General features: G+C 42.5%; 1 protein-coding gene across 6 annotated transcripts in view; it reads right to left on the reverse strand.

Annotated features, from left to right (window-relative positions):
* atrnl1b (attractin-like 1b) overlaps positions 1 to 21,388 on the reverse strand; it is a 1,047,255-nt gene that overhangs the window by 420,889 nt on the left and 604,978 nt on the right. For all 6 annotated transcript variants that reach the window (XM_078564667.1, XM_078564670.1, XM_078564669.1 and 3 more), the window contains one exon: positions 1,274 to 1,335. In XM_078564667.1, the coding sequence (XP_078420793.1) occupies positions 1,274 to 1,335 (62 nt within the window). Of the gene's footprint in view, positions 1 to 1,273; positions 1,336 to 21,388 lie in introns of those variants that run through there.

The following is a 21,388-nucleotide window of genomic DNA, read 5'->3' on the forward strand; positions in this document are numbered from 1 at the left end:
ATTGTAGGTCACTGAACCATTTAGACTAGGAAAGTCTTGTAATGAAGATCGACCTGTGCTGAGGTAGTTTATCTCTGTTGGGGAGGTAGTAAGGATTCGACTATTGCCCCTAGTGTCCTCCTCCACCAAGGTCCCTGCATCTGACTGTTGCTAAAAGCTAAATGCATTCTGGACACTGAAAGAGGAAAGTATTCAGCTTGGTTATTACATTCTGCTTGAACAGCAAACTGGCATTCATTATCTAGTCTACAATTACAAATAAAGTGAAATAATGGAGAGTAATGTCACAACAAATCAGCGTCTTCAAGAGAACAATGGTAAAAGAGGATAAAATTAGGGGTGAAAGAGAGAGACTCCACTTGCCTCTTCATTTAAACAAAGTGTTGCACAGTATAGTTAGATCCATAGGACAAAAGGACTATTCCCCAATCTACCATTCCCAGTAGAAGACTCATTCTGGAAAATTACAGGCATACAAACATGTTTCATCACAATAATTCACTGAGAATCTGAGGCTGCTCAAAAGTAATTACCTGAGATACCTTCCCTGGGAGAACCAGATTGTGGAATCATCCCTATAAATCCAAGAAACTATTACTAATCATGAAACATTTGTGCAACCACCCATGGAATACTACATTCAAGTGCAGTTAGCAAATTGAAAAAAAAGAGACAGACAGTGGAAAGTCAGGGGATGATTCCAAGACATAAATCATTAAGTTATGAATAGAGTCAGAGGAAGTTAAGTTTACTCTCATTGAAGGAAAAAATAAAACACTAAAATGGATATGAGTAGCTCTTCTTTTAAATAAAAAGAAAATATTCAGAGGGATGTCGAAACTGGTTTTCTGTAAGGATAGAACCAAAGCATGAAGAAACTGAAAAAGCCATGAATGAGTTTGGCATAGGAAGTAGATCATGCTTAAGCTCACCAATTTATCAAAATAAAACGCACCGGCGGTGCAATCAATATAAAAAACTGAAGCACTCAAAAAAAATTGGAATAATTCTTTGCTCAACAAAAATAGAAAAACCTGAGTTGGGACAGGAGAATCGTTTAAAAGTATGTTGGAACTTGAAAAAAAGGATGTGGGTTATAAACTGACCTAGATCTTCTGAATGGCTTCCTATTTCTAGGCAATTAAACTGTTGTTGACTTTAATTGCAGATTTTACACTTGCTTTTTTGGACGCAGTGTGCATTCCACATAATGAATTATTATTTTACATCAAAAATTTAAAACAAGCTCACATTTAAATGCAAATCAACTTACCTGAAAAATGTGACAAAGAATTGGACCAGATCCATAAAGCTACTGTGTTGTGAAAAGGAAATCTGTGGAAGAGACGTTATAAATATAAAAATTATTACACTTTAAAGATAATGAATGGGGCATATATAAAATTTAATCAATTTTAATAACATTTTCAGAATCATTTTGATTAGGTTCCTTTTTTTTAATCAGATCATGAGTTGAGCGGCCAAACTACTTTCTGCATATATTAAATGTTAACTGAACTGTCGTAGGACATATTATAATTTTGATAAATCAATTTCCTTCAAGTCCAGAACCTCAACTACTAAATTCATAATGTTTCACTGCTTTCAAAGGAACTTCCCGAAAAAGATGACTTGCCATAGTTATCCAGTAGTTTAAGAGGATGCGCTTACTATGGATATTGGTAAAATCATAAATGGCACAAATGAATGTATATCACTTGCTTTTGCAAATGTATAATAATAAAAAATAAAAGTATTGGAACCCTGAATTTCAGGATTTCAACAGGTTTTGGTCCACCCCAGCTGTGAAGCCACCCTGTCGGAGTCAGATACAGCTGTGACAGCTTCCACAGAAACAGAAATATAGTCACAGCCTCCACCAAAAGGCTGCAGCACCACTATACTAAGTAGCTTTATTATTGCAGCTGATTCTCTTGCAAAGTAATTTATTTGCAATGTTTTGCACAGAAATACCGAATATATTTGCCGTGACGTAATGCTACGATGACCATCTGGCAAATAAAGTGACAATAACAGAACTCCACTGTTTACAAACAGCAGGCCTCTCTCATTTCACTAGCCTAAGAACAATTTTGCTGCTATACTGAAAACTAGCCAATCTACACCCACTAATCATGCTCATGTGAGAAAACAGAATCTATTGATACATCAAAAGTTTATTTTCAGGGTCAAAATTATTTATAATGAGAATGGCCCGGCGGTTAAATGCACCACCTACTTCAGTACTAAGTCATACAGGCATGTACGATTCTAGGATTTGGAACTGCAGGAGAAACCATAAAATTTGCCTCAGTGCCCTGAGTTAAGGAGTTAAAAATTCAATTAGAATTTTCATTTCAGATTGCTGTCCAGTGACCTTGGTGGGCATGGACATAAGCCATAGACAGAATCAACTGTGATGCCCAATGAACACTATACTAATGCTTGTTCCTTCAGTTTACATATGAGAATTGACACTTAAGTACTGGAGGGTTTCCATTGTCCATGGAACAGTACACCAGCACCTTTGCTGGGGATGGGTAGGGAGGCAGAGGGTTGAAGGAATACCAATGTACTATGATTTACTTAAATTATTATACCATAATTTTATTGGTAGAAGGGAAAGAGAAAATCTCATGTGAACATGACAGTAATCTCCACTTACTGATTTGCATTAATAAATTCCCTGCTTGTATTTGCCACAAAAAATGAAAAAATTAGATTGCATTGATACAGTCCTCAGAGAGGCAGGTTGTGTTTAGTTGTCACAGTTTGGTAGTGGGGGGGGGGGGGGGGGGGGGGGGCGCGGGAGAATGGGTGGGGTGGTGAGTGCGCTTGTCCCACATTGACCTTCAAAAGTTCATCCGTCAAATCATAGGCACCAGCACAGATCCAATCTCCACATCCTAGAAACCTGAACATCCATCTATTTACCCATTGACTTAGCTATCTACCTATCCACATGGCTATGCTCCGTGCTTCAGTCTTCATAACAAGCATCTAACAAACACCTCTGAAAGTCATCTATTCATCAACAGATTCACTTCATTGATATGCTCTAATTTTCTCGAAAAATTAATTCAATTAGTTGACCACAAATTGCCCTCTACAATTCCCATAAATGGGGGTCTGGATGTTTGGCAGCAACTGAGCTAAAATTAAATGATCATGAGTCTTAGGTATCTGATTATGTTTACAATGTCAACCATGAAAGAAATGGATTCCATAAAGGTTTTACAGTTATTCATTGTATTTATGACAGGTATTGGTTACAACGGGAACTCCACATTTCAATTGAGCCAAGCTAGATTCAGGTACAATTAGATATGGATGGGTAATACAAGTGTAGCAAAAGAGGCTAAAACTACATGTAAATCTCTAATGTATTCAAATATATTTCATAGCACTGAGAAATTAAACAAACACTTTCCTCTATTAAAGGTATCTGGGAAAAAAAGTGAACATCCACAAACACCATACTGCCTAGTGATAGTGGTGCAGCGATATACAGTACCAGGGATTAAGAATGGTCTACTGCAACAACAAATTGATGTCATTGGAAATAAAAAAATCTTTCAAGACCAACACAAAAATAATTTTGAGCAGTGTTTTTAGTGCTCAATTTAAATTTGCAATGATGCATCACTTCTTAAGCAAACTGTGTACCTGTACAATATCTGCACAAAGACCAATTATTCTGTAAGATGGAGGTGGTCAAACAAACTACTTGATAAAAATAAATAGGAGAGAATTGAGATCCAGTAATCCTTCACAGAAACAGCCTAACTGTGTCTATGGTTTACTACTTTCTCTCCCATTTAGGGACCGGATTAGACACCCTCTCTGCATGCTTTGCATTATAATTTTCTTGAGTTCTTAACAGCGTAGTATAACAAAGAGTGCCAATATCAATCAATACTCATGTAGCTTTGCCTTACTCAAAAAAAATTATCAAGAAAATATTAGTAATATTAATTGTAATAAAAGTTGCTCTGAGCAATGCGTAGGTTTTCATTAGTACAAATACAATGCAAAGTGCCTGCAATACTGCAAGACACATATGTTGCTCAAAAGCCTGTGTTAAAGGGGATATGACCAATAGAAAACAGTTGGGTGGCTCGAGGTTGTCCCTCAATGCCAATAAAAGGCAGTATAAAAATGATCCTTTTGGCCAACAGCTCAAATAACCTGCTACAACTGTATCAAAAAAAATGGAGAGTGATCTAGATACCCTGACAGTTCCCTCAAAATGTACTTCCTTCAGGGATCATCCTTCATGAGCAGATGAACTTGAAACCATTTATGAATTCCAACAGATTTTACTTCTGGAGATTATCTTCTCTCTATCCAACCCTGCGTTAATTAGCAACTGCAAATCCTTGATTTTTTTTTTAACAACTCTAGTTTCTTCAATCAGCTCTGTATGAGAAGAGGGTTGAAATTTTGATTAGCAAAGTTCACATGAAAATGTTATTTGCATACTCTACATTCCTATATGCATTATTTTTACACAGGTATTAACTTGTTAAAACAGAAGGTTCAACTTGGGTGTTAAAATAACACAGGTTGAATCTTTCCATCCTCAACCTCCATCTCAACTCATCTTGCCCTCGCTTTCTTTCTTGAGTTCACGGCACACCTCTCCTCGTACAAACTATCCTACACATCCTCGCTGCCACAAACTCAACCTTGGATCTTATGTGGTTTTGCTATCCCAATCAAAGACAACTTCTTTATGACCTCACCACTTGCAACCACTTACCACTTTGTTCTGTTTCTGTGCCTGGAATAATCTCCGAGTCATTGCATGGCACATTCAAATTCCAACTATGTAGTCTTTGACCCTCCATTCATTAAAGTGCTTCTGAAACTACAGATTTGCTCAATTACATCCTCACCTCCTTGTCCTCAGCAAAAGCCTGACTCTCTCCCCACCCTGACCATTCCCCTTGGTATGGCCCCCAGATTCACTTCCTTAAGTTTAAAGCGTGTAAATTTGAACTTTTATGGCACACAGCCATTCAACGCCAGATCTGGCTAGACCACATCAAATATTATCAGGCCCGGCTTTCCTTTGCTAAAAGTGCTCATTGCGCCAGGGTCATCCTGAAATATAAAGATAACCCCTGTTATGGCACAGCAAATGGTAAATGCTAAGCTGTTCAAATCCCAAAGGAAAACTTGAAACAACTGCCACAACTGTTTTGCAATTTGTATATTTATTTTGAGATGTGTGCCTTAAATTCAGTAAAAAGGTGGCCACCAAGTCTTAAAGGGTTTTTACAAAACTAAATTAAACATTTATTAGATAAAGAAATAATTTTAAGCACATACATAGGTCTACAAATTCCTGCTATAACAATTTCTAAGTCCCCTAATTAATTGAACTCCCAGTTACACCTCCGTTAAGGAAACAGTAAAACACACAGGTTTTAAAAACCCAGGCAAAGTAACATGATGCCCTGAACAGTCGAATTCAAAGTGAGCTTTCTTAACTTCAGTTCTTGCAGACAGCAGTTTGGGCACAGAGGCTGGAGGCTTTTTCACACTTATTAGATCTTAGAATGCCTAACCATGCGCCCAGCCTTCTTTCCTTTATACATATTTTCCCCTTTGAATGTAAATTCCCATTGTTTCACTATGACTTTGGACTTTACCTCTCTAATAATAAAAATCTATTATAGCGCCAATTTTACCAGTAATCTTTGGGAAAAATAAACACACTGGGCAGAATTTTACATTTGGCATGCAGGCGTGCGCCCGACATGCCGGAATGTAAAATGACACACTATGACGTCGGGCGTGCGTCCCGACATCATCGTGAAGTCGCGCGATGTTTCATTCGGCGGGCGTGCGCCGGAATCGGCTGCGCACCCACTGATAATTGAAAAGCCTATTAAGGCCAAAAATTAGGTAATTAACCTTAATTTTATGCTGCCCATCCAACCTTATGGTTGGCCAGTTGGCGGGCAAGCGAAAAGGCCAAGCGGTCTTTACGTTCTTTAGGAAACCTCATCCACAAGCGAGGTTTTTCCTCTGCTCCAACGAAAACAACCCAAGTCTATCCAACCTCTCTTCATAACTTAAATGTTTCATCCCAGGCAAAACGTGGCGACCAGAATTGCACTCAGCACTCCAGCTGTGGCCTCACCAAGATTCTAGACAACTCCAACATGACCTCCCTACTTTTGTAATCTATGCCTCGATTGATAAAGGCAAGTATCCCATATGCCTTCTTCACCACCCCACTAACATGCCCCTCCGCCTTTAGAGATCTATGGACACACACGCCAAGGTCCCTTTGTTCCTCAGAACTTCCGAGTGTCATGCATCATTGAATATTTCCTTGTCAAGGTGAGTCGTCTGGAGGCAACCTGCAGGAGATGCAGCTAGGCACATACTCAGAACTCCAATACATGTCCTATTCACGGTGATGAGATTATGGAAGGGGAGCCTCAAGGGTTCGTAGCCAAGAGACATCTGCTGCCCTTGACGCTGCACCTAGTTGCGCCTCCTTGCTATGGGAGCTAAGGCCGTGTGTTTCTTAAAGTGATGGACGCAGAATGTGTCCAAGGTGGCCGTTGGGAGCAGGCATACTATCTTCGTGTGACTGATCAGCAGTAGCGTGGAGAGGAGGCACTGAAGGCCTGATATGGGCCACTGTGTTTGGGATGCAGTGTGTGCGTGCAGAGTCCATGTGCGATTAGCCGCAATGAATGGTCTTCTCTGTTTTTCAGGAGAAAAATGCTCACAATGCTTGTGAGCGTTTGCACACTGGAGGCGGCCAGGCCCATCTGATGATTTTAAGCCGCTTCGGGAGGCCCTGGAGCTTGAGAGGCGCCATGCGCCCAGGTCCACTGGTGTCGGTGAGGTTGGGGTGAAATGGTTTGGTATTTGAGGTCAACAGTGACATCCGCTCTGTCTTGTCACCATCCATAGCCCTGATGATTGTTTGAATCATTATTGTTGCAACATTGCTCATTCACAACTGATAGAGTCAGAGGTGTGGGTCATAGGCAAAGGTCACTCAGCCCTTCGAAGATGCGTGTGTCAAACACCTTTCACAGTCACCTTATCCCATTTCCGACCACTATCCCCATGGCACTGTATGCCATGGCATCACAACTGCACATCCAAATACTTATTACATCTTAGGAGGGTTTCTGCATCCACCGCCCTTTCAGGCTCATCACCTCACCTGTCAACCTCATGCCCCTTACCTTAAATCAATACCACCAGGTTACGCATCCCTCCACCAAGGGGAAAAGTTCCTTTCTGTCGACCCTATCTATGCCCCTCATTATGTTATAAAGCTCAATAATGTCACCCCTCAATCTCCTCTGCTCCAGGGGAAATATTCCCAGTCTATGCTATGTCTCCTCATAAGTCAAACTCTCCAGCCCAGCATGCAACCTGGTCAACGACCTCTGCACTCTCTCCACTCCAATCACATCCCTCCCGGGAAGCACATATCACAACTGCATGCAGAACTATAACTGTGGCCTAGGCAGCGTTTTCTGCACTTTGACCCCCCAATATTCTATTCCTCGGCTGATAAAGGAAAGTATGGCATTTACCTTCTTAAACGCCTTATGTACCTGTCCTGCTACTTTAACGGGCCTGTCGACATGCCCAGCAAGGTCCGTCTGATCCTCCTTGCTTTCCACAGTCCGACCATTCTTCATGTATTCCCATACCTTGTTTCTCCTGCCCAAATGCATCACCTCACAATTATCCACATAACATTCCATTTGGCATTCCTTAAGCCATCTGACCAGCCTGTCTGTATCCGCCTGTAATATTAGGGTCTCCTCCTGACTATTTGCCACCCCACCAATATTCATCTCCATAGGTTCTGGAAGGCTGAGCGAATAATGAGCCATGGGGAGAGGGGTGAAGAGTGTCACGGTGTGCACGCTAACTGATCCACTGTCCTTGTTGTTAATTTCAGCATCATCAGAGCCAGTCCACCAGGTGCAATTGCAGATGCCCCTCTTACACCTGAGGGCACTCAACTGTCAACTGCATCACACCATTACTGCGAGGCAAGCACCAGCGCAGATACTAGCACATCGGTGGGCACTACAACGTCAACTTTTGTCTCGGAGCATTGTGAAGAGGGCACTTCACAATCACTGAGGGAGCTGGCAGAGGCAGAGTGCCGATGGCGCCAGCAGTCAGAGGACTGCAGGGGACCAGGCGCATGCTGAGTCGGGGTGTGATGATGTGCCTCTGGAGTCGTCCACGATGCAGCAGCTGCAGGAAATGCGGCTGGGCATGCGGGAGCAACTGGGAGTGTTGCATGAGACTGTGCTTCGCTTGGTGTCCATGGTGGAGGAGTTCACACGGAGCATCAGTGATGCAATGAGCCTCATGGCAGATCTGGGGGTTACTGGAGTGCGCCCCGTGAGCAGTCCAGGCATCAGAAGCGCAACCTGAGAAGACCGATGGCTCGCTCCACCACCGACCTTGTGGAGGCATGGCTCCTATTGTAACGCTGCTCAACCTCTGTTCTTGGATGGCGGAGAGGCATTATGAAGGGATAGCCCTTGTTATCCAGCAGCCATCCATCAAGCTGAGCCGGAGCACTGAAGAGCCCCGGAACCTGGGAGTGTCTTAGGATGTAGGCGTCATGGGAGCTGCCTGGGTACCTTGCACAGGCTTGTAGAATCAGCATCCTGTGATCACACACTATCTGCACGTTCATGGAGTGGAAGCCCTTCCTGTTGATGAAGGCACCGGGCTCACCTGCTGGTGCCTTGATGGCCACATGTGTACAGTCTATTGCACCCTGGACGCGGGGGAAGCCAGCAATGGCCGCAAAGCCTCTGGCTCGCTGTGTCTGGCTTGCCTGGTTCCAGCAGAAGTGGATGAAGGTCAATGCACGCCTGAACAGAGCGTCTGTGACCTGCTTGACACAGATGTGCACAGCTGATTGGGAGACACCGCAAAGATCACCCACCGAGCCCTGGAAGGAGCCAGAGGCATAGAAGTTGAGGGCAGCTGTGACCTTTAGAGCCGCTGGCATGGGGTGTGCGCCCACACAGTTAGGAGAGATCTCAGGGCCAATCATCTGACAGATATAGTTGACTGTCTCCCTTGACAGTCGTAGCCTCCTTCGGCCCTGTACCTCAGTCATATTGAGGTAGCTGCTTCTCCGCCTGGCAGCAGGATAGTGGCGTCTTCTGCGACCCCTTCCACCTTGGACTACCTCTTGGCCCTGCGCCCTTTGTGCCTGCGCCTGTACTCCAAAAGGTGGCTCCCCTGGAGGCTGATTGTCCACTCCTGGCCTCCTCCTTATTCTAGCCCTTCCTTCCTCCTCAGAGGAGCTGCCTCCAGTGGAGATGTCAGAACCCATACCCAGGCTAAAATCAGGCCTCCGGAAAGCTGCATGCCTAATAAAGATTACTGACTGCAGACTGGTGAGCTGAAGGATCAAAATACACAGAAAGCTGCTGGAATTCGTTCTGAACTGCTACAGATCACACAGGCAAGTTTAAAAAACTTCCTGCAATAAATACTCTCAGGCCAGATTGATAACCCCACTGAGCCCTCTTATCCCGCCCGTGGATGAGCTTTATTAAAAGGTCTCTTACCCGCCTACCCGTTTCACCCGTGCACCGACCCGAAGATCGCACGGGCACCTGAAAATCGGTGTCAATTGCCGATCGCCTGTGCCAGCAGGTGAGCCCTGTGCCTTCATCAACAGGAAGGTCTTCCACTCCATGAACGTGCAGATAGTGTGTGATCACTAGCCTGTTAATTAATAGCGGGCATGTGTCGAACTTCATCGCGCGTCTGCCCAGCAAAACATCACAATGGCATAGTGACGTCGGGATGCCCATCTGACGTCACCATGCGTCATTTTACGCACTAACGTGCGGGGCCCACCCCCCCCCCCCCCCCCCCCCACGCACGTCAAGCAGAAAATTCTGTCCTCTGTTTTGGTGATGTACTTTTATGTTTCTCGTCACAAGCTGTAAACCTGTGCAGAACAACCCTGCGCACCCCCCACCGTGCCCACACCCCTCCCCCAGATTGCAGCAGTTCTCGCCTCATCAACCTCCCCTTCCAGAGCAATTTTCTCTCCCACCAGCCCCTCCAAGCAATTTTCTGCCCCTCCAAACTTTCAAGTGTCAAACATTTTAGGTAGGGTGAACCAACAAAAGGTAATATTAGGTCACTAAACCAAAAGCTTGGTCAAAGGGGTTAAATGGGTTTTAAAGATCCAGGGAAAATCATGGAACCCTTTCCCCATAGCGGTGGGCTACTGATCCCTATTTAACACTGATGTCAGGATCCTGAAGCCTGTGAGAGAAGTCCTGACCTGGGTGCCTGAAATGGAGGGCAGGACCAGAAAATCATGGCGAGAAGGTCTTTCAGTTCTTTGCATTTACCTTGATAGATGTAAAAAATCAAACCAGAAAAAAAGACCCATTCCCCTTCCCCAGGTTGCAAGTTCTCTTCCTCTCTACCCCACCCAGCTCTTTCTCCCCTCCTCCTCTCTCTCCCTCCCAATCCCTCTCTCCCCTCATATTCCCTTCCCCACTCCCCCCATGTCTTCTTCCCTTCCCACCAGAAGTCACACTTTCCGGCTGGCTCTGCTGCAGTTTTGAGGCCGGCTTGGCAACACCAAGGACCATGGTAGTTATAGGTATTGGGGAGGTCATGGGGTGGGAGGGTGAGGATGTCGAGAGAGATTGGGAGGCCAGGGGGGGGGTTGTCAACTGGGGGGGAGGGGGTTTAGGGAGAGGGGTGTCCAGAGAAGTCAAGGGGGTGTGACAAGAGAGGTGGTGGGGGAACGTGTAATTGGGTGACATTGGTAGGCACTGGAGCATCAGCAAGGCCTGGAATTCCGCAGCGTTGGTGGGGCCTAAGGCCCAGAGACTGGAGGCAGGGAGGGTGAGTTTGGAGACTAGAGGGAGAGACGGGAGTTTAGAGACAGGAGGGAGAGTGGGAAGTTTGGAGACTGGAGGGAGGGGGGAGTTTGGAAGGTGGAGGGAGGGGGGAGTTTGGAGGCTGGAGGGAGGGGGGGGGCACCGAGTTTAGAGACTAGGAGAGGGGGGAAGAGTTTGGAGACTGGAGGGAGAGAGGGGGGACAATGTATGGAGACTGGATGGAGAGATTCGAGACTGCAGGGGGAGAGAGATGGGAGAGTTTAGACCCTGAGATTTGGAGGAGAGAGGAAGCTGAGACCCTGAGATTTGGGGGAGGGAGGAAAGTTTAGACCTTAAAACCTGGGGGGTGGGTAGGTGGAAAGTATGGACCCTGAGACTAAAATCAGTTAAGAACTGATGGGGATCTGGTGGGTGCTAACAAGCATGGAATGATCTTTTGGACTAAATGAAAAAGCTGAATAAATTCAGATATTATTTGAGTAATTAATTTCCTTGAAGTTTTCTACACAGGTTGCTGTACGCATTGGATAGCTTTGAATGCACTGGATAGCTTTCAGCACCTTTTGCCATTTGATATCAAAGATGGCAAAACCCTGCTGACTGCAATCAGTTATTCCAAATTAGAACATTTGATGTCAAGTGATCACTGGTCATTTTTGAGTGTACTGAATGCAAAAATTGTGTCAAAATTTTCAGGTATGGCAGTCGTGCTACATCATTGCAAATGTCATCTTTCAGAATGTACTTTAAACCAAGGCCATGTTTAGTTGTCCAGGTAAAAGATCTCCACCAGCATAGGATGAAGAGCAGAGAGTTGTTGCAGAGTTCTGGTCAGCATTTATTTAACCCAAAGAGATTAATTGGAGATTTATTAAATTTATGGTGTGAGAGCTCTTGCTAAGCACAAATCTGTCACATTTGTCTAGATTCGCAGAAAATAAATGAGGCTTTATTACATATTGATGTAGTCTTGCTCAATTTTCTGCAGCTATTTCAGTTGTAAGGAAAAAAATATTGCAACTCAATTTTTCTATTATATTTCTTTAACCAAAGCATAGTTTAAAAAAATAATTTCTCACAGCTTAATGTTGTCAGAAACATTTTCAATAGATGAACAAAGTAAGAGCATAGAAATTAGGATCTGGTACAAAGCTGATGATGTAGCTTTCACACCCATACCATTCCCTCCGAATGTGCCCTATACCACAAAGAAAAATCAGTCTTTCATAGCAAGAAGTAGCCAGCAGCACACAAACAAAATAGTTGACTATTGCTTAAAAACTACCCATTATTATTGATTTGCATCTATTGCTGTTATCCTCATAATAAGCCAAATTGAGGAATGCACCACAGGTTTCTTGAGCCTTTGAACAGCAGCTATGATGCATGGATCAGTATTGAAAACATGTTCTGAAAAGCAGCAAAGATGGCGCTTATTTTTTTCTCCAAAATTGGACTCCCTTACCAATCAGATGATTGACAACTGAAACTGGGTTAAGGGTATAAAGAATATACTGGAATCTCATTCATTGCAAAGACTCAAAACTGCAAGTTATTATAAAATGAATGCTAATTAGTCTGGTAACACTCAGATTTATAATATTGTCTTTCGAAAATATGTGTGGGGTCAATCATTGGAAAAACAAAGGAATGTCCTTATGGAGAAAGTCATAAGCATTGTGGTCATGTCTCTGAAAACAAAACCACTTGGAAAAGAATTACACTGCCATTTTAAAAGATTTTCTGCTGAAGTAACACAATCAAACACTATTTGTCAAAGTCACTTTTGTACAGGTTACAATACTGTGATTATTCAAGGATAGTGTAATGTCAGCAATCATTGAAAATTCTTTCACTCAAAGGAAATCATTGTCAAGTAAGCCATTATAATCCATAACTCTGACCTTTCCTATCATATATAAAAGAGATGTCAGAATTTTCACAATAAAGGAGGGTGAGTAAATATACTACCTCCAAAACAAACATTTAAATGAAGGTCAGCAGCAAATTTCTCCTTCAATAAAATTCACCAAATTAAATAAAACACTCAAACGTATTTCTGTAGACTTCTATCTAAGTTTTGATTTTATGGAGAGAATTTTCTCCCCGTTGGGGGAAGCAGAGCGAGAGCTGGCGCGGGTGGGTGCGCAGCTGATCACTGCCCACGATCAGCTGCGCACTACCATTTTATGTGGGTGGGCCAATTAACGCCCGACCAGCGTGATGCGCACCCGGAAGCGCTGAAGGCTCCCTGTGTGGGCGGGGATAGTAGGCCGAGTCGGGGCCTGTACTCTTTCTCGCATGCGCGCGAAAGAGCGCAGAAATCTTCCTGAGACACAGAGCTGCCTCAGGGAGATTAGTTTGATTATCAAAAATTTTAATAAAGAAAAAAAAACTTTTAAGACATGTCCCCTCATGTGACAGTGTCACATGAGCTGGGACATGTCAATGAACTTTAATAAAAATTTTTATTCAATTTATAAACACTTCATGAAACCTCATCCCGACCATGGCTGAGGTTTCATAATAAATGCGAAGGCCGCCTGGGCTCTTCTTCTGCCCACCAACCTTAAGGTTGGACGGGCAGCTCCGTTAAGTATTTTAATTCATTTTTAAATGGCCTTAATAGGCCTTTGACTAATAGCTGATTCCAGTGCGTGCCCGCCAAACTGAAAATCAGAATGATGTGCAATGACATCAGGACGCACGCCCGACATCACCACGCGTCATTTTACGCATCGGCGAGCGGGGCCCACCCCCTCAAGCCGACCCGAAGATTCTGGTCTATGTTTTCCACTTGTTTTTGGATTGCTAAAAGAGAAGAATTTTTTGGCTATCTAGCAAATCAAATGGTTGATAAGCAGCAGTATCATCCTTGGATTTATTCGTACACATTCCTACAAAGATGAAGAAGTTAGTTACATTATGACAGATGACACAAAGCTAGGTAGGAAAGTATATTGTGAAAAGGACATGAGGAAGTTGTAGATGGATATAGATAAGTGAATGAGTGGGCAAAGATCTGCCAAATGGAGTTTAATGTGGAAAAAGTGAAGTTGTTTGTTTCGGCAGGAAGAACTAAAAAGCAGAGTATTACTTAAAAGGAGGATGGCTGCATAATTTTGAGGTGCAGAGGGATCCAGGTGTTCTAGTGCATGAGTCACAAAATGTTAGTATGCAGGTACAGCAAGTATTTATTTAAGAAGGCCAATGGAATGCTATCCTTTATTACGAGAGGGGCTGAACATAAAAGTAAGGATGTTATGCTTCAGTTATACAGGGTATTGGTGAGACCGCACCTCGAATACTGTGTGCAGTTTTGGTCTCCTTATTTCAGGAAGGATATAAATGCATTGGAGGCGGTTCAAAGGAGGTTTACTAGATTGATACCTGGAATGAGTGGATTGTCTTATGAAGAAAGGTTGGAAAGGCTGGGCTTGTTTCCACTGGAGTTTAGAAGAGTGAGGGGTGATTTGATTAAGGTATACAAGATCCTGAACGGCCTTGACATGGTGGATGTCAAAAGGATGTTTCCTCTCATGGGTGAGTCCAGAACTAGGGGCACTGTTTTAAAATTAGAGGTCTCCCTTTTAGGACAGAAATGAGGATAATTTTTTTCTCTCAGAGGGTTGTGCTACTTTGGAACTCTCTGCCTCAGAAGATAGTGGAGGCGGGGTCATTGAATATTTTTAAGGCAGAGGTAGATAGATTCTTATTAGGCAATGTTATTGGGGTTAGATGGGAATGTTGAAATAAAAACACCAGAAGATCAACCATGATCTTATTGAACGGCAGAGCAGGCTTGGGGGCCGAATGGTAAACTGTTTTTATTTCTTATGTTCTTATTACTTTTGTCCAAATTGTGAAACTGAATTTTCACCGTATTGACTAAGAAACTGAGAGGAATGGGTCTTGGACAGGGTTAACACAGATGTCTTTCCCTACTAAAACCTGTGATCAAATTTAGTTTAAAGGAAGAGGCTAAAAGTCTCCAATCTGCCAGTTTTAAGTGGGAAATAAGTTTAGGCAGTTCAAACTCAGTGGGCTTGGTGTGAAAAGTAACAATTTAAAATTAAGCAAAGACATGATGTTGGGGCAGAATACAACACATTTGTTCCCTTAATGGCCATTCTAGGTTTGATCTGAGCGTGCCCAATTCTCCTACCAAAAATGTGTTCCCATCGCTGAGTTGCCTATTAAGGACAGTTTTTAAAATAAACTTGTGATGCAAAATATCTAACAAAAAGCTTGCAACAATTGTGCAATATAAATATATTCAATAATCATGACAGATAATGTTCAATAATTACACAAAAGAAACATTTGTATTAAGCAGATGGTGACCATTGCATTGTGATGCAATAGTGTAGCATGCATGATACAACATAGACAAACATTAAATTAAAGTATTGTTTATGGTTATAAATGGTATTTTCTACAGTGCATGGTTCTGTTTGAGGTGAGGAATAGGTTACCCTTGACTAAGTTTATTTTAGCATAACAGCAGCCTAGAAACAGCAGCCACTCCAAAAATATCTATATTTTATTTTAAAATTTACCTTTCTACAAATTATTGAAAATATATTTTCCAGTGTAGTAATTTAATTGAATTCAAATTACACAAGTGTGGTTATGAGTTCAACACCAGCTTAACAAACTCATGTTTCAAATTCAGGGCAGAGACCAGTATGAATTGCAGCAATGATGAGGAACAGCATCATGCTCCATGTAGCAACAATACAATCTTATATCATTATAATCCAGCGTAAAGTTAGCATAGTATTATCGTCTATCCTATGCAAGTCAATCCCCTGTGACATTTCCAATGGGTAATCCGAATCAGAGCTGTGCTGCTTAGTTACAGATATGAGGCCTGCACAGAAAAGTTACTTTCTTTTTAAAGCCACTGCTCAAGTTTTGCATGTGGTAAAGTGGTTTAAATTGGGAAATCCAGGTATGTGTTGGTGCTCATCAGCTCCTGAGGTCAACAAAAGAACAACCAAATCTGCTTATATATTCCTGATTCTAGCAAGGAATGGATGTCTTACATTCATTTTTTTTTAAATGACTGCTTTGCATTTGTAACTGTGTGACAGATATGATGGATTCGTTTATATACATGAACTCCCTCCTGCATGAATCCGCATAATGAGTCAAGAATATGCGGTTTGATAACAGTAAGGGGTTATATTATTAACACACAATATATTATCAGGGCCACTGATTTATGATGATTGAATAGGAACATAGAGTAAGTGCAGGCCATTTGGCCCCTCGAACCTGCTCTGCTGTTCAACTTGATCATGGCTGATCTTCTACCTCAACGACATCTTCCCACACTATCCCTGTATTGCTTGATATCATTGGTATCTTGAAATCTATTGACCTCTGCTTTGAGCATACTCAATGACACAGCCTCCACAGCCCTCTGGGGTAGAGAATTCCAAAGATTCACCACCCTCTGACTGAAGAAATTCCTCCTCATCTCAGTCTTAAATGGCCTACTCTTATTCTGAGACTGTGTCCCCTTGGTTCTAGAATCCACCACACCCTCCCCCACCCCCCCACCCCACCCCACAACCAGGGGAAAACATAAATAAGTATAATTACATTTTTATAAACAGTATTTTTGGATTCTTTGTGGTACTTTGGAGATCAAAGTCTCTTGTTTTCTACAAACAATGAAAGTTAATTTGTTTACCCATGTTCCAATTTTAGTTCAATGTTTTTTAAGTCCAGAATATATAGCAAAATAGGAGGCAATATATACATGGTTTGAGGTCAGCGAACAATTCTGGGAAGAGGTATGGATTCATAGCATTTAGCAGCAAGGTGGGGTGAGGAGAACCTGCACTTTGGAAGCATTTGGAGGAAAGTGTCTCAAGCACTTTGGTGTTAGCCTGAGCTTTGCATTGCAGGACAAGGTGTGGGAATTTCACACTGAGGGAATGCTCCTCAAGTTTGGCGGCAGTGGGAAAAGGTGATCTAATATACTTCCTTCACCCATGTAGTCCCATCCCTAACTCCCACTCCTATCAGTTGGACATCCATTCCCAGCACACTTCCAGGCTCAGGGCATTTGCCAGCCTGAAGCAGTTTCTTAGCATTATGCTACAGCAAGGCAATGTATATAGTGACTGTAACATAGAAAAATGCCCCAAGGTGCTTGCAACAGAGTAATTACACAAAAAGTGACACTAAGCCAAAGGAGAAGAGTGGGGGAAAAAAGGACCCGAAGGCAATAACCACCACCTTGAAGAGTGGAGGAAAAGAGGACCCGAAAGCAGTAAGCAGCACCTAGAAGGGCGGAGAGAAAAAGGACCCACAGGCAGTAACCGCCAACTAGAAGAGCTATCAAAGGTCACTGTCTAAGGCCTTTCTGCCATAGTGCACTGAGGGGCTGGGAAAGGTGTAGACCCCTGGGCTGTACAACTCACAATAAACGTATGTAGTGAATACTAAATGTATCATAATTGTATTGAAACACTGCAGAGTGCAACATAATGTATGTTGATAACTCCAATACCATTGCACTGTCTGACTGTCTGTAATGACCACATTGAAATGACTGTAATATTCATTGATTGTATTGAAGCACCTCGTGATCCATGTGTAAAAGTTGAATATGATTGCACTTTTTGTGATGGCCATTTAGAAATGTTTGGTAATGTTCTTTCAGATATTTTATGAATAAAATATATTTTTCCAATAAAAAAGCTAGAAGAGCTATCCAATCCAGTTCAGTCTGTGGCTCCAGTGTGACAGGAAAACAGATAAGTGATTGGTCGGTGAATATCTTTGTCATTTATCTTCAAAGCTCATGTATTTTATCAGTAATTATAAGGTTTTAGTAGTCGTTTACTAGTGGCAGTAAAGGTTATTTGGAGTAGCAGTGTTTATTAATTATTAATTAAGAGTAAATTAACTAACACCTAATAAAGATGACAGGGCATGTGATGTGTTGTGACTGCAGAATGTAGGAATTCCTGTGAACCAGGGTGACCCAGGGCAAACACATCTACGAGTAAGTGTCTGCGGCTTGAGGAGCTTTGGCTTAGAGTCAACAAGCTGGAGGCCAAGCTGCAGACACTGTGATGCATCAGGGAGGGGGAAAATTACCTGGTCACTTTATACCCCTTAGGTTAAGGTCTTCTAATTTGGTCAGTGGTCAGGGACAGGAAAATGTGACTGCGAATGAGGCAGGTATGGGGAGCCAGAGGGTAGAAGTGAAAGTTTGAGGTTCTTGCTGCCTGCAAGGATGAAAGTGGTGGCTACAGGGTGGAGGAGCAAAATGACCATGGCGACATGGTACAGGAAGCCATTCAAGCTGGGCAAGTTAATTGGAATGTAACGGTGGTTGCAGACAGTGTAATCAGGGGGATAGACACAGTTCTCTGCAGCCGAGAGCGGGGTTCCAGACGGCTGTGTTGCTTGCCTGGTGCCAGGGCTCAGGACATCTGTTCAGGGCTGGAGAGCAACTTGCAGTGGGATGGGGAGGATCCAATGGCTATAGTCCACATAGGTACCAGCAACATAGCTAGAACTAGAAGAGAGGTTCTGCTGAGGGAGTATGAGCAGTTAGGGGATAAATTAAAAGCAGAACCTCAAAGGTAATAATCTCCAGATTACTACCTGAGCCACAAGCAAATTGGCATAGGGTAAATCAGGTTAGAGAGTTAAATGCATGTCTCAAAGATTGGTGTGGGGGAAATGGGTTTCATTTCATGGGGCACTGACACCAGCTCTGGGGAAAGTGGAAGCTTTACCGTTGAGACAATCTTAGCCTGAACTGCGCTGCGACCAGCATTCTGATGAGTCATATAACTAGGGTGGTAGAAAGGGATTTAAACAAAATAGTGGGGGCAAGTTATCAAGTTTGGGAAGATGTGATAAATTAAATAGAGAAGACAAGGCAAAGAGCAGGGTAGGAATAAGGGAAATGATGATCAGAGCATGGCAGGAAAGGGCAGAGTGTACAAATCTCAGGGTGCACCAGCAGATAAGGCTAGAGGTTAAAAAAAGTAAAAAGACAGAACTAAAGGTTCTAGGTAGTCATGATCATAATGTGACTGAATTTTACAATTCAGTTTGAGGGAAAGAGGAGTGGATCTAAGACTCGTGCTTTCAACCTAAATAAAGGCAATTGTGAGGGCATGAAAGCACAGCTAGCTAAAGTGAACACGCAAATTAGGTTGAGGAATAGGTCAATAGAGATGCAGTGGCAGGCATTTAAGGGGATATTTCAGAATATGCAGAAGAGATACATTCCAGTGAGAAAGAAAGACTCTACGGGTAGGCCACACCATCTGTGGCTAACTAAAGTAGTTAACAATAGTATCAAATGAAAGAAAAAGTATATAGTTCCACAGAGATGAATGGCAGGTCAGAAGACTGAGCAGAATATAAAAATAGCAAAGAATGACTAAAAGATTAATAAGAAAAGAGAAAGAGTACGAGAGGAAGCTATCCCAGAAATATAAAAACAGATAGCAAGAGTTTCTCCAGGTATTTATAAAGGAAAAGAGAAAATAAAGTGAGCGTCGGTCCTCTATAGAGTAAGTCTGGGGAATTAACCATGGAAAATAAGGAAATGGCGGATGGGTTGAACAGATATTGTGTGTCTGTCCTCACTATAGAGGATAGAAATAACATCACAGAAATAATTATGAGTCATGAGGTCAAGTCCCCAGGTCCTGATGGTCTTCATCCTTGGGTCTTAAAAGAAACGGCTGCTGAGATGGTGGGTGCATTGATTTTAATTTTCCAAAATTCCCTAGATTCTGGAAAGGTCCCATCAGATTGGAAAATAGTGCATGTGACTCCTCTATTCAAGAAAGGAGGGAGACAAAAAGCAGGAAACTACAGACCTTAACATGCTTAACATCTGTCATAGGGAAATTGCTGGAATGTATTATTAAGGAGGATATAGCAGGGCACTTCAAAAATCTCAATACAATCAAGGAGACTCAACATGGTTTTATGAAAGGGAAATCATGATTGACTAATTTTTTTTGGAGTTCTTTGGGGAAGTAACAAGCAACATGGTTGAAGGGAACTAGCAGATGTGCTGTACTTAGATTTCCAAAAGGCATTTGACAAGGTGCCACATCAAAGATTGCTATGCAAAATAAGAGCTCATGGTGTAGAGGATGATTGGTTAGCTAACAGGAAGCAGAGAGTATGGATAAATGGGTCATTTTTGGGTTGGCAAGATGTAACAAGTGGAGTGCCATAGGGATCAGTACTGAGACCTCAACTATTTACAATTTATATCCATGACTTGGATGAAGGGATTGAATGTATGGTTGCTAAATTTGCTGATGACACAGCAAACTAGTAGACACAGTAGGAAACTAAGTTGTGAACAGGACATACATAAGGAGTCTGCAAAGGGATGTAGATAGGTTAGGTCAGTGGGCAAAAATTCGGAAGACTGAGTATAATGTGGGAAAATGTAAACTTGTCTACTTTAACAGGAAGAATAGAAAAGCAGCATTTTATTTAAATGGAGAGAGATTACAGAACTCTGAGGTATCAAGGAATCTGAGTATTCTGGTGCATGAATCAGGAAAAGTTAGTATGCAGGTACAGCAAGTGATTGGGATGCCATATGGAATGTTGTTGTTTATTGCAAGGGCAATGGAATATAAAAGTAAGGATGTTTGCTGCAATTGTACAAGGCATTGGTGAGACTACAACTAGAGTGCTGTGTACAGTTTTGCTCTCCTTATTTATGAAAGGGTATAAATGCATTAGAAGCAGTTCAGAGAAGGTTCACTTGACCGATATCTGGGGCAGGGGTGTATCTTACAAGGAAAGGTTGTACAGGCTGGGCCTTTACCCACTGGTGTTTAGGAGATTGAGAGGTGATCTTATTGAAACATATAAGATCCTGAGGGAATTTGTCAGGGTGGATGCTGAAAGGATGTTTCCCCTTGGGGAGAGATTAGAAGTAGGGGACACAGTTTAAAATAACCGGTCTCCCATTTAAAACAGGGGTGAGAAGAATTTTTTTCTCATAGAGGGTCATGAATCTTTGGAACTCTCTTCCCCAGAGAGCAATGGAGGCAGGGTCAATGAATATTTTTAAGGCAGAAGTAGATAGATTCTTGACTAACAAGGGAACCAAAAGTTATGGGGGATAGGCTGAATGTGGAGTTGAGGCCATAATCAGATCAGTCACGATCTTATTGAATGGCAGAGCAGGATCAAGGGGCTGAATGGACTACTCCTGCTCCTAATTCATTATGTTTGTGCGATGAGACATTAGGACAGGTGACTGAAAGTTTGGATCAAAGAAGTAAACTTCAAGGACGGTATTAAAAAGATAGTGATGTGGAGAGGTACAGGGAGGAAATTTCTGAGCCAACTTACAGTATTTAACAATTGCTTGCATGATGCAAAATGCATGCTAGATGCATCATTATATTGAAAACTTGTGTTACATGCCTCATATGACACCGCTCAGATGCAATGTAATCCATTGAGGA

Source organism: Cetorhinus maximus, chromosome 20 (genome assembly GCF_964194155.1).
Source record: "Cetorhinus maximus chromosome 20, sCetMax3.hap1.1, whole genome shotgun sequence".
NCBI classification, from domain to species: domain Eukaryota; kingdom Metazoa; phylum Chordata; class Chondrichthyes; order Lamniformes; family Cetorhinidae; genus Cetorhinus; species Cetorhinus maximus.